At 40.0% G+C, this 14,087-nt stretch overlaps 1 protein-coding gene across 10 annotated transcripts in view; it reads left to right on the forward strand.

Moving 5' to 3' along the window:
- The window catches only part of kmt2c (lysine methyltransferase 2C), a 204,428-nt gene that overhangs the window by 136,427 nt on the left and 53,914 nt on the right, over window positions 1-14,087 (forward strand). For 8 of the 10 annotated variants that reach the window (XM_062957189.1, XM_062957187.1, XM_062957192.1 and 5 more), the window contains 5 exons: window positions 4,830-4,949; window positions 7,575-7,705; window positions 10,000-10,186; window positions 11,254-11,352; window positions 11,719-11,766. In XM_062957189.1, the coding sequence (XP_062813259.1) occupies window positions 4,830-4,949; window positions 7,575-7,705; window positions 10,000-10,186; window positions 11,254-11,352; window positions 11,719-11,766 (585 nt within the window). The remainder of the gene's footprint in view (window positions 1-4,829; window positions 4,950-7,574; window positions 7,706-9,999; window positions 10,187-11,253; window positions 11,353-11,718; window positions 11,767-14,087) is intronic. The other 2 variants (XM_062957195.1, XM_062957190.1) reach the window with 1 other exon arrangement.

Below are 14,087 nucleotides of genomic sequence, written 5' to 3' on the forward strand. Positions count from 1 at the left end.
GCTTCTTCTGCCCAATCATTTGTCTTAATTCCCCTTTATTTTCTGTATTATTTTCTTTTCTTTTTTTCTTACCCCTTTTCTTGACAGTAACAGGATAGGGGCGATTTGGCCTCTTTGTAGTGCCCAACACTCAAGGGCTCTGTTTGGCAGATTAAAACATGACTTTCTTGGCAGGAAAGATCTGCTGTAGCATAGTTTTGATTCTTTCTCTCTCAGATACTGGTATGGAGCAGAGGATCAAAACAGTATTATGTGCTCCAGTGCCCTCTTTTCCACTGAGAACTGAACTGCATTAACAGCAAGAGAGATGGCAATAGTTTACCCTCCCCAATTCTGTACTGTACATGTAGCTGCTATCTGGCCTTACAGAATTGTAGACATGGATCCACAGACTTAATGCAAAGCATATTTCTCATTCTCAGTGCCCAATGTTGGGAACATTAATATTCTTCTTTAACTGAAACTGAACCTGAAACTTTATTTATAGCCCACCCTATCTCCCCGAAGGGACTCAGGGTGGCTTACAACAAAATACCGATTTGCAAGCATTCAATGCCAACAGTAATATATGAACAAATTACAAACAACTCAATAAATTAGAAAACAACTTAAATTGACAAGGCATTACACAATCAATGCAATTACAGACATATCAAAACTTTAAAATCTAATTAAAATGATCTAAAATCAGACTAAAATTGTTGGAGGGTAGTGATGAATGGCAGATTAACAGGATGAATGTTAACAGCTAGGCAAGGGTGCATATAAGATAATGGTAAAAGTTTTCCCCTGACATTAAGTCTAGTCGTGTCCGACTCTGGGGGGTTGGTGCTCATCTCCATTTCTAAGCCGATGAGCCAGCGTTGTCCATAGACACCTCCTAGGTCACGAGGACAGCATGATTGAATGGAACACTGTTACCTTCCTGCTGGAGCAGTACCTATTTGCATGTTTTCAAACTGCTAGGTTGGCAGAAGCTGGGGCTAACAGCAGGAGCTCACCCTTTCCCGTGAATTCAAACCGACGACCTTTGGTCAGCAAGTTCAGCAGCTCAACGGTTTAACCTGCTACACCATCGGGAACTCCTGAGGGTGCATATAGATGTACTTAACAAAAAGTATTATTCCTTGGAACAAACAAATAAACAAATCTTTATAATGATCATAGACCAGCATAAGGAGAGTAGGGTATAGCCTCATAAAAGCATTATACGTTAAAATAATTACAGTCTAGGCTAAAAGCTAAAATACAGAGGTGTATTAAAAGGCTAAAACAAAAAATACTAAGGGGAAAAATGTCTAGAGGAAATGAAAAGGGAAGAGAATCTGGAGAGATGGTAGGAGCATTTCTTGGAGAGATCCTATGGTCAGGATCTGAGTCCACATGTTATGTTGTCTCTGAGACTTCATCTCTTATGATTAAATTGCGAGACAGATGAAATGGATGTTTCTCACTGGAATAAGTTGAGAAGTTACTTAACAAAGTTATTGATACGATAAAGTTTCAGATTTCTAAAGCTGAGCAGCCTTAGGTCCTTTCTTGTGAAGATAACTGATGCCTTCCTGAATTCATCACTTCAGCAGATTCCCTTTCCAGCCTCCTTTGAACAGGTTTGGGGTTGAAAGGAAAATTCCCTGAGGAGGCCCATATAACTAACAAGCTCTCAAATAGGCTGTCTTGTCTGACCTCTTGACAGTATCTGAAGTGTGCGCTTCCCTTGGCTGCGCTTGCTTCTTCTGCGGGAGCTTAAATAGGTTGTGATGAATCAACTCTTAGAAAGATCTTTGATGCCTCAGCAACAGACATCAAGTCTTCACCGGCGGCCCCCATCTTCACCAAGACTCTCCCACTATATTAATTAGATTCCTAGCCTTAACATCTTAGAAGAGCTTTATCCATAATCTCAAGAATCTATTTTTGTTTGTAGTGTTTTATAAAAGATGCTGTTTTAGATTCTGTGATATTTTCCACAAGTTTTTGGCTCATAGTGTAGATGGACCAAATCCCCCCAAAACCCCCCAAATACCAGTACCTTTGTCACAGATAATGTATTGGTGACATCTAAAGGCAAAAGGCTTTCTCTTCGTAAGAGATGTCTAAAGTCTCTGCTACAGGGTTTCATTCTACATCTAGTCTTGTATCCCTTAAAAAGTGGAATTTTTGCAAGAAGTGGATCATTTCACAAAAGCCTGAGCCAATAGGTTAACAGCTATTTAAATGATAAAGAGGCACATAACAATCTTGTGTATTTTTTTGGCAGGCCTTTGGAGATACAGTCATTAATTAATCAGCCCCAGAGGGTTTTTAATAATGTATCCTGTATTTATTACGATTTTACCATTTATGTGTTTTAAATGCAATTTTTTATCCTGTATTTTTGTTTTAATTGATATATTGTGTTACTGTTTTTATCTTTTTATAGTGTGATTTGTATTATGTTGCCTATATTTTGTCCTATGTTGTTTGGGCCTCTGCCCCATGTAAGCTGCCCCGAGTCCCCACGGGGAGATGGTGGTGGGGTATAAAAAAAGTTTTATGATTATTATTATTATTTTGAGGTAAGAATTGTCTGCCTAATAAATGTGTACTGTGTGTTAGACTTGTACACAGATTCGTTTTGGCCATTTTCCTTCGGCTTCGTCAAACACCCATAACAGCAAGGGCTTCACCACCACGTTTTTTCCGACTGAGCCGGACCACGTAGCTGCCAGTTGCGGCTCCTTCGGCTCTATTCGGAAGCACGGAGTACACAGAGAGGCTGCCACATGCTTGCACGGGGTTTCCCTGTGGCCTCTGCCTGTTGCGCCAATCAGAATAGAAGACGGCTGTGACATGTCTTATGCAAGCTGTGTCTATTTAATGGGACAAGTGCCTCCATTTCTCTGTTGTGTTCTGACTCTAGAGAGAGGTGCCTCAGTCCGATTGCCTTGCCGCTCGCTCTCAGCTTTAGCTTTTGGCTTGGCTTGGCCTCTCTCTAGCATTGAATCTTTTTTATTTTCCTTTATTTTCCTGATTTTTTGTAGTGGGTCTGGGAGTTGAAAAGTGTGAATGGGTGGGTGTGCTTTTCTTTTAGGGTGTGTCTGAGCTTTGGGTCACTCTTTAGCCTCTACTAAAGCCTTCAGCTTCTTCTCTCATCTCTCCTCCCTCCTCTCTTTCATTGAACTAGTCCATTTTATTAATTATAGGAATTCCAGCAAACAGCAAAGCCTCATTCTCATAAAAATTACCTACCTGCCTACCTACCTAAACTTCCCACCAATATCTAATAATTTAAACTAAAACAACTAAAATTTGTGCACCAGTTGCGCCCATACCTTGAGAAACCAGACTTGGCCACGGTGGTCCATGCTCTTGTTACATCTAGAATAGACTACTGCAATAGGCTCTACCTGAGGCTGCTTTTGAAGACTGTTCTGAAGCTTCAAGTGGTCCAACGGGCGGCAGCCAGATTCCTCACCGGGATAGTATAAAGGGAGCACACAATTTCTCTGTTATGTCAGCTCCACTGACTGCCAGTTTGCTACCAAGCACAATTCAAAGTGCTCACTTTAGCTTATAAAGCCCTAAATGGTTCCAGCCCAGCTTACCTGTCTGAACGTCTCTCCCTCTTAGAGTCAGCCAGGAGGTTTAGATCTTCTGAGGAGGCCCTACTCTCAATCCCACGTCCTTTGTAGGCACGGCTGGTGGGGACAAGGGACAGGGCCATCTCAATGGTGGCTGTTCCGCTATGGAACTCCTTCCCTAGTGAAATCAGAGCAGCCCCCTCCCTCCTGACCAGGAAGAAAGTAAAAAACATGGCTGGGGGACCAAGCTTTCGGCTAGCAATTTTCTAGTGCAATGTGTAAACTCGGAACAGTGCAATGACAACTGGAACAACCTCAAATTATGGCGTTACATCGCATGATTTTAAATTAATGGTTTTAATGTTGATACGCTTTATTGGTTGTTTTCTATGTACAAGTTTATCTTATTGGTTGTACATTTTTGCATCAAATTGTTGCCTAAATATGTAAGCTGCTCTGAGTCCCTGCAGGGTGAGAAGGGCAAAGCTTAAATGCGGTAAATAAATAATCATATAGGAGTGTGTTTCTAATAAGGGGACATGCTGCCTGCCTTCTTCCTTGCTTGTGGGTGGTGGGCTGCTGGCCTCTTCTAGTATGTTGTGAGAACAAGAAATGCAAATTGCAAAAGCTTTGGAAGAAGTTGCTGTTGTTTTTTCCATAGTAAAGAAAGTGTCATAGTAAAGAAAGTGCATCTTTGACGTTTGGTAGGAAGGAATGGCATCCTGCTGCTGCTCCTGAAGAAGTTACCGGGTGGGGCCAGAGGGGGATACTTTTTAAGGAATTTTTAAAAGATTTTATTTCTAGAAAGAAAGAAAAAATTCCTAAAAATCAGGGGATGGCCCAAACGTTATGAAACTTGGTGGGCCGGCAGTGGTAGATGTGTTCTCCAAGTGTTACCATTTTCATCCCGATAGCCTTGCAAATAATGGGAAGGGAAGCCTGTGAAGGCCCCCCCCCATTGCTGCCAATGGGTCAGATCTAGCTGCATTTTCCAGCTGTGAGCCAAAATCGCCTATTTGGGCACTCTCCCATTTTCGGGAGATGTGTGAAAATGCAACTGCAGACTCCCAGAATCTGGATAGCAGAAACGGCTTGAGGTTCAGCCGAAATGCACAAGCCTACTATGTGTATCCTACATTAAATAGCCTGTAGTAGGTGTTTAATATGTGAATGATAATATTTCTGCAAAATGTGTGATCCAGGTATATTCTCTTCTTATTCAAGTACTTTAAAATGTATACTGTGTGTTTGCATGTGTTTTGACAGGCATTGGTGGATTCATGGTACGGCAGCGGAGTCGCACAGGACAGGGAAAAGCAAAGCGATCTCTCTCTAGGAAGGATTCTTCTGGCTCCATCTCTGAACAGATACCTAGCAAAGATGAAAGTAAGATGAAAGTAATTAAGAACATCAGTTGCTTGATCAAATGCAAGTTACTCCCATAGTTGACATTATTACAAATCTTCAATATAGGAGTCCTATATTGCACCATTATATTAAAATGTATTATAATTTCATTTTATTGAACTAAGCACTGCTTTTGTCCACATTTGTATTTTCAAAATTCCTCTTACTTAATGAACTAATTTCCGTTTTAGTTACAAAATCTCATGAACCAGTTTGGAAAACTTTTATAGCTATCTAGCTTCCATACTTTTCTAAACATATGCTAGAGAAGAGTGTCTTGTGCATTTCTTTTCCAACCTGGTTGTCTATTTTAAGTATTTTATCATTTGTGTCCTGTTCAAATTTATCTTAACTTGTTTAAAGGTACATTTTTTTCATCACAAGGACCTCATGATTTTATGTACCATGAATGAAGTGTCCCTAAAGGGTGCTTAATTCACTAAAATACTTGGGATCAGAGGTTTTTCAGATTTCAAATTTAAGATTATGGATTACCTGTATGTACATAATACATAGTGGATAAGGGATGGGGGGAAAGGGGGCTAGTAGAAGAGGAGAGGCTGTGGGATACGCTGCCTCGGAGTGTGGTGGAGCCTCCTTCTCTGGAGGTTTTTAAACAGGTTGGGTGTCATCTTTCAGGAGTGCTTCAGTTGTGTGTTCCTTCATGGCAGGGTATTGGACTGGATGGTCCTTGTGACTTCTTCCAACTATATGATTCTCCATGTCCATGTCCAGCACCTGCTGAGTCCCTCCCTCAAGGAGCCTATGATTCATCACTTCCAAAAACCCAGCAAAGGAAAGAGACCCCACATACATAAAACCCATTGAAAGAGCAGATATCTCAGACCAGGCATGGGCAAACTTCAGCCCTTTAGATGTTTTAATTTCAACTCCCACAATCCCTAACAACCTACAGGCTGTTAGGAATTGTGGGAGTTGAAGTCCTAAACACCCAGAGGGCCCAAGTTTGCTCATGCCTGTCCCAAACACTTCCCGATTAGCACTCTTTCCATGCTTTTAGCAAAATAGGAGGGAGGGAAGGGAAAATCCTCCCTATCCAGCCCCCTGTGGATCTTGTTCATTCTTCTGGATTGGATACAGGTTTCAGCAAATCAGGTACAGTAGAGTCTCACTTATCCAACACTTGCTTATCCAACGTTCTGGATTATCCAATGCATTTTTGTAGTTAATGTTTTCAATATATCATGATATTTTGGTGCTAAATTCATAAATACAGTAATTACTACATAGCATTACTGTGTATTGAACTACTTTTTCTGCCAAATTTGTTGTCTAACATGATGTTTTGGTGCTTCATTTGTGAAATCATAACCTAATTTGATGTTTAATAGGCTTTTCCTTAATGCCTCCTTATTATCCAACATATTCGCTTATCCAACATTCTGCCGGCCTGTTTATGTTGGATAAGTGAGACTCTACTGTATCTCCAAATTCTCCATGGCCCTTGCTATCGACTGCCATCATTGGCAGGGTTGAAAGGGAGTACAAATGCATCTGAGCCATCTTCTGAGCCATCATAGATGGACCTCATGGACCATCCAGTCCAACCCGATTCTGCCAAGAAGCAGAAAAATTACTTTCAAAGCACCCCTGAGAGATGGCCCTCCAGCCTTTGTTTAAAAGCCTCCAAAGAAGGAGCCTCCACCACACTCTGGAGCAGAGAGTTCCACTGCCGAACAGCTCTCATAGTTAGGGAGTTCTTCCTGATGTTTAGGTGGAATCTCCTTCCCTGTAGTTTGAAGCCATTGTTCCATTGTGTCCTAGTCTCCAGGGCAGCAGAAAACATGCCTGCTCCCTCCTCCCCCAGACCTCCCCTCACATCTTGATCCATGGCCCTCATCATGTCTCCTCTCAGCCTTCTCTTCTGCAAGCTAAACATGCCCAGCTCTTTAAACCGCTCCTCATAGGGCTTTTTCTCCAGACCCTTAATCATTTAAGTCGCCCTCTTCTGGACACATTCAAGCTTGTCAACATTTCCCTTAAATTGTGGTGCCCAGAACTGGACTCAGTATTCCAGATGTGGTCTGACTAAGGCAGAATAGAGGCACAGCATGACTTTCCTGGAGTTAGAGTCCTTCCCCTTCCTGCTGTTCTTTTTTCCCAGTTAGGACCCGCTAGACGTGTGACTAGCCCCCTTTCTCCAAAGGCAGAATTCGGCAGGCAGGAGCAAATTGTTTTGGTTTTTAGAGTATTTCATATTTCTGGATAAGAAACTCATGCCTGTGTGTATATATAGTGTTCCTTTCTTGTTCAAGGCAAATAAACCCCAAATATTCCATCAATACGGAGGGAGGGGTAGATTCATGCTGATTTGGGTAAATCTTTCAAAAACTCTTTAGTTGTGTTTTAATTTTATATGCATATCTGTTAGTTTAATTTTGTAAAAAAAAAAAAGCATCATTTACCAAATTGCTCAATTTCTGTGATTTTTTTTCTCTTAACTGTTGTAATCTTTCTGAGAAAAGGAAGAGGTGCTGATCAGGAAATTCAACAATAGGCCCCTCTTAAAATAGAATAGTACCTCGTTTGTGAATTAGAGTAGGATAGGGCGATAATGGTGTTATGCATATTTGGTATTTCTAGGTTGGGGTGAACAGCCACCAGGCACACCAGTTGATGAAACCACTCCTGTTTCTGAAAATGTAGAAAAAAATAAAAAACGCTATAGAAAAAAGAAAAACAAGCTTGAAGAGACCTTTCCAGCCTACCTGCAGGTACTGTGAATGCTGTGTATAGTATAATCACTACATGTGTGTACTGAATTAAGTGTGGCACAATGGTTTAAACCTTTGTGCTGGCTGAACTGCTGATCTGAAGGTTGGGTTGCTGACCTGAAGGTTGCCAGTTGAAATCTGTGAGACGGGGTGAGCTCCCGTCTGTCAGCTCTAGCTTGCGGGGACATGAGAGAAGCCTCCCAGCACGATGGTAACACATCCAGGCATCTCCTGGGCAACGTCTCTGTAGATGGCCAATTCTCTCACACCAGAAGTGACTTGCAGTATGTTCTCAAGTCGCTTCTAACACGATTTTTGAAAAGTGTAATATGTTGTTTCTAAATAGTTGTCATTCTGTTTTGTTTTTGATTACACGTAAAAAAATTTTAAAAAAAAGTTGTCTTGCTATTAAGTACTAAAACAGTAATTATTGCATCTCTTTTTTTTTCTTTTTGGGAAAATGATAAATTTAACTATGTTCCAAAATTTGAAAAGTTTTCTGTTCTTGGTTTGAAAGTGTTATTTCCTGTTTAATTGTGCAGAAATTACTTTGAAAGTAGTTGTTATACTCCAGAAACGTTGTTTTTGTGGCTGCCACAAACTAGGTTGAATGGGTTGAGACTCTTCATTAAAAACTATAACAAAATGTGTTGCAGGGTGTCTCACAACAACCAAGTTTTTGCAGTTTAATAAACCTTTCCCATGTTTTTATGATAGATCCAATTAGGAAATGACATTTATAACCTAGGACAAAAATCGTGTAACATACTTATCAGTCTACATATAATCTAAATGTCTATATTAACATAACTTTTTAAGTTTAGATATCATCAGTTTAATAAACTATATCTACGATTGAAACAAAATTTGCAGAGAAGCTCTTACAAAACAAACTTTTGATTAGAAGAGAAGTGATGATACTAACATTGTCGTACATTTTTTAAAAAACCTTTTGCTTTGTTCACACAATACACTACAACCTGCATACTAGTGGGACCAGAAGCCACAGTTTCACCTACCTGCATCCCACAAATATTTCCTGTCTTGGATTTTTTAAAGTCCTCTAGACAGTTCCATGGTATTCTTCTGCTGGAAGTTACCACAGACATAGAGTTAATAAATATTAATAATAATAATATATTTTATTTTATATTCCACTTTATCTCCCCGGAGGGACTCAGGGTGGATCACAGTATACACACATAAGGCAAACATTCAATGCCTTTTATACAGTGGACAATAACAACATACAATACACAGACCAAGGTGAAGGCATCCCTTTTCATCTCCAGAGTCTGGAGGTGATGCCCATTGGGAAATGCTCTTGTTCAGTTTTTCCATGTCAAGGAGCCTGTTGTCCATAGACATCTCATCATTTTTCTGGCATGTCTTCATGGGGTACCCTTTTACCTTCCAGTCGAGGTGGTACCTATTGATCTACTCGCATTGCATGCTTTCGAACTGCTAGGTTGGCAGAAGCTAGGGCTACTAACGAGAGCTCACCCCGACTCATGGCTTCAAACTTCCGACCCTCCAGTCAGCAGGTTTCCTGCAGCTAGCAATTTAATAATAATAATAATAATAATAATAATAATAATAATAATAATAATAACTTTATTTATACCCCGTCACCATTTCCCCGCGGGGACTCGGGGCAGCTTGCAACAAGAATATGACAACAACATAGGATACAATACACACGATCTAGTAAAACAATGAGATTTAAAAACAATGCACTAACTCGCTGCACTGTCAAATTTCTAAAGAGAATTTTCTAGGCCCTCTAACATGACTCTATGGTAACTCCTGGTACAAGTCATTCATTTCAAAAGTTTGTCTATAGTTTCCTGTTTCCACAGTAAATTTGGGGATATATCCCTTGCAGGTATCGGGCAATACTGTAATTGAATGGAAGACGGTTTGCATCCATTCTTCTCTGCCATAACTGCCTGTCCCTTCCAAAAAACATGTTGGAAAAGCATATGTGGGGCTTCTAAAGTCTTAAACCGCATACCGTGGGCTACTAGAAGAAAAGAGAATCACTCCAGATTGGAAATGTTCCTTCTTTTCATGTAGGATCTCATTAAAAGTAGAGAATACGAAATTAGCTCAAGCAATATTTAGATATCCACATATTTTTTTTAATTTTAAATTCATTCAGAATACATGCTATCTAATGAAATTAATAATAATACATGGTTTTGAGTTACATTTCTCCAATATATTGGGAATTTTGCAGACAATGAAGTTATCTTAACAGCACATAAAACATACATTTGTTTTTTAAATTTCAGGAAGCCTTCTTCGGTAAAGATCTTCTGGATACTAGCAGACAAAGTAAACCAAGTTTAGATCATTTGGGTGAAGAAAACCTTAACATTTCATGCAAAACAAATATGAGCACAAGCTTCTTAGATCCATCTTCAGACCCCCTTCTTAGCTCAACTTCCACGCCGGTGCCATCAAAAGCCGGCACACAAGGTACGCAAAGTTGAAGAAACAGCCTTGGGCATTTTGATAAGGGCTGGGCAATGTGAATGGGCTTGTGGGATTTTGGAAATATGAATGTTGGAGAGGTTGGTTGTGTGAACACAATGGGGGGCTGGGTATCATTCAGAAGTTACATATTATAGCCTTACTCTATCATTCCTTTGTTCAAGGACAGTTACTTTATGTTTCACGGCAGTGTCTTGTGAGACTAAATTTTTTTATTTTTGTTAGTTTCAGCTCCGATTTTTTCATTACAAGAAAGATACCTCTTTTAATGTGTTGTTGAAGGCTTTCATGGCCGGATTCATTGAGTTGCTGTGAGTTTTCTGGGCTGTATGACCATGTTCCATAAGCATTCTTTCCTGATGTTTTGCCCATATCTGTGGCAGGCATCCTCAGAGGTTGTGAGGTCTGTTGGAAACTAGGCAAGTGGGGTTTATATATCTATGGAATGTCCAGGGTGGGATAAAGAACTCTGGTCTGTTTGAGGCAAGTGTGAATGGTGCAATTGGTCATTGAATAGCCTGACAGCTTCAAAGTCTGGCTGCTTACTGCTTGGGAAAATCCTTTGTTGAGAGGTATTAGCTGGCCCTGATTAATTTATGTCTAGAATCCCCTTGTTTTCAGAATCTTATTCTTTATTTACTGTCCTGATTTTAGAGATTTTTAAGACTCAGGCAGGAAGCAGCCAGGCTTTGAATCTACAAGGCCATTAAATGCTAATCAAGGTGATCACACTTGCCTCCAACAGACAAGAGTTCTTTCTCCCACCCTGGCCCTTCCACAAATATATAAACCCCACTTGCCTAGTTTCCAACAGACCTCACAACCTCTGAAGATGCCTGCTATAGATGTGGGCGAAACATCAGGAGAGAATGCTTCTGGAACATGGCCATACAGCCCGGAAAACTCACAACAACCTCTTTTAATGTTTGTTACTTTTAACCAGTTTAACTTCTTTGACAGTTTAAAGTACATTTCTAGGTTTAGCTATGTATACTTTAGCTGCTATATGCTGTTTTGATACATAGATACAAATAAATATGTCTTTTGTGCAGGTATTGCTGATGACCCAATAGCTGCTCTTGTGCTGAATAATGATGACGACATTCTTGGAATCTTTTCTGATGATTTAGTGAAATCGGCAGATCATTCAGGTATGTGCTAATTACATTCTTGTTGGTTCTGTGATCTTAATTCAGATTCATAAGTTAAATATGTGCCACATTTGCAGTAATATTCAACTAGTTATTTATCTCTGTACTTGTTCTGCCTTAAGTTTGCTTCAGCTGGCAAATAACCCCTCTTCCTTGCTTTGATCAATACATCAATCCTTATTTTACTTTCCACTTTACTTTATTGATAGACAGGAATTTTTTTTAAAAGGACTGTGTCTGTCATAATTGTGTACTATTTCAGCATGTGGCTGTATGTACTTTTGATTTGTGTTCTTTCTTGCCTTCCTCACTCTTATTTTCCCTTCTTATTATAATCATCCATTTTATCTGGTTTGGATCCTGTAGGTCTTGATTTATGCACTTTCCAGGTTGAGAGCTCATCCTCCCCTTTTGGTAAGGAGATCATTAGTGGGTGATTCGTGATTAGAAGTAGCCCTCTTTCCTAGTGGTTTCAACTAATTAATTTTTGCTTTTAGTTTTGCATGTACTGCTCTTTCACCATATCACTAAAATATCTTCATTTTTCACCGTCTCTGTCTATAGAGCCTTGTGCAATGTCAAAGGCTGCCTATGCAGTTCACCCAGTAGAATTTGAGTATTCAGTTTCAAAATGTTGTGAATAACTAACTACGTCTTGAATTTGTGTGTGCGTGCGTGTGCATTTCAAAATACAAAATAATTCTGCTCTATGTAGGTATGTTAAAAAAGCATTAGGTATCTCTTATAGCAGTAGTCTTGATTTTCATCTTTCACATTGAAATAAAAGCATGAAATAAAAGCCTTGAAAGGTCATTGTCAAATATAAGCAATGAAGTTATTTTTTGTTTAATGCAGATTTTAATAATTTTTAGCTTTCATAGGGGGTCAAACATTGTTCTTTGAGTTTTAGTGAGGATAGTTGGTTTTAGACAGAGGTTGGAAATACTTGGGTGATAAATCCCCAGCATTCTGTCATTTGCAGATTGTAAATTCAAAAGTGAGCTGTCTGTATGTGTGCCTTCAAGTCACCTGTTGATGTATGACAACCCCATTACTTTTTCATAGGATTCCTTTAGACAAGGAATACTCACAGGTGGCTTAGAATCACAAAATCATAGAGTTGGAAGAGACCTCATGAGCCATCCAGTCCAACCACCAGCCACGAAGCAGGAAAATTGCATTCCAACAAACAGTACTCCCAATGTGATTGCCAATCAAATATGTTCCACAAGAAGAACATCTAGTTTGCACATGCCTGAGCTAGACAATGGAATAGGAATAGGTGGAGAGTCTTTCACATTGAGGACATGGTCTTTCATATTGAGGACATAGATTTCCAGCTGGAAGGTGGTCACAACAAGGATTTTAGCCATGCTTATATGTCATCACAAGCTGGAATTCATGAGAAATCCAGCTTGTCAAGGACAAGCAAGAAACTAGTGTATAGTATATATTATTCTTGCTTTCAGTGACTATACTAGAATGGGTTTGCAGCATTTCCCAACATCCTGTCTTGGCCAGGGCAGAAAGGAGTTGGAGGTCCAAAATGGCCAGAGGGACACAATTGCCTGAGACTAGATTGCACAAACTACAGATTTTAGTTTTGTTAGAATGCTGATTATGAACCCGGTAGAAGCTGGTTTCCTAGCTTTTCCTGAAAAAGCCAGAAAACCAATCTAGGGTTTATTTTAGATTTTGTTGGTTTGTTGACAGGTTTGTTGTGCGTGGCATGGTGACCTACAGTTTGTTTAGATCAGTGGTTCCCAACCTTTGGGCCTCCAGGTGTTTTGGACTTCAGCTCCTGCAGTTCCTATCAGCTGAAAAGCTGGCTGGGATTTCTCAGAGTTGAAGTTCAAAACAGCTGGAGACTCAAAGGTTGGGAATCACTGGTTTAGATTAACAATGGCCAACTTTGATTGGTCTGGGGCCCAGTTTTCCACCACTGGAACCCTCTGGGGGGCCTCATGAAAAAGCTGGAAATCATGAGAAATGTGTTGTTGTTTTGTTTGCTCGTGTTTGTTTATGTTTTCAGTGTTAAACATTGCAGTGGACCCTGAGAACTTCTTAAGTAGTGAATTACTGTTCCTGAAGGCTTTCAGAAGGGACATTTACCCTTTTTGTCACCAGAAAAGGAGAACTTTGGGGCCTTCAGAAACAGTATCGGGGCCCACACCTGCTTTAGACATTATCACTGCATGTTGGCGTGATTAGATAACATGCATGTCATGCTATTGCCACTGCTTTGGCCTTAGAGGCCTCAGAGGAAGAGAAGAAAGAGGCAGAGCTCCATCATGCCTAGAACCAAAAGCAGGTGAAAAGACCCAAAGGCCAGTGCTGTGGCATCAAAGAGAGAGATGAAGAAGCAGTATTTGCTGAAGTTAATCCCTTCCCACACTGCCACCCCCTTTTCATTTTGTGCCATAGCTTAATTAGATTGTAAGCCTGACTTCAAGGAACTGCTTTATTTGTTCTTTTACTTGTAAAGCACTATGCACAGTGGCGGTGTGAAATGAATAAAAAATGGCAAGCAAGATCCCTAAGTTATTGTAATATTGGTACTGTTTTATGAGCCAAATAATAATAATAACAACAACAACACTTTATTTATATTCCGCCCTTCTCCCCAAAGAGACTCAGAGAGGATTACAGCATATATAAGCAGACACAGGCAAAAATTCAATGCCTTGTTACAATGAAATACAATGAGACACAAATACACAGACAAAGGCAAAAGC

This window comes from Anolis carolinensis, chromosome 6, assembly GCF_035594765.1.
Source record: "Anolis carolinensis isolate JA03-04 chromosome 6, rAnoCar3.1.pri, whole genome shotgun sequence".
In the NCBI taxonomy this organism is placed as follows: Eukaryota; Metazoa; Chordata; class Lepidosauria; order Squamata; family Dactyloidae; genus Anolis; species Anolis carolinensis.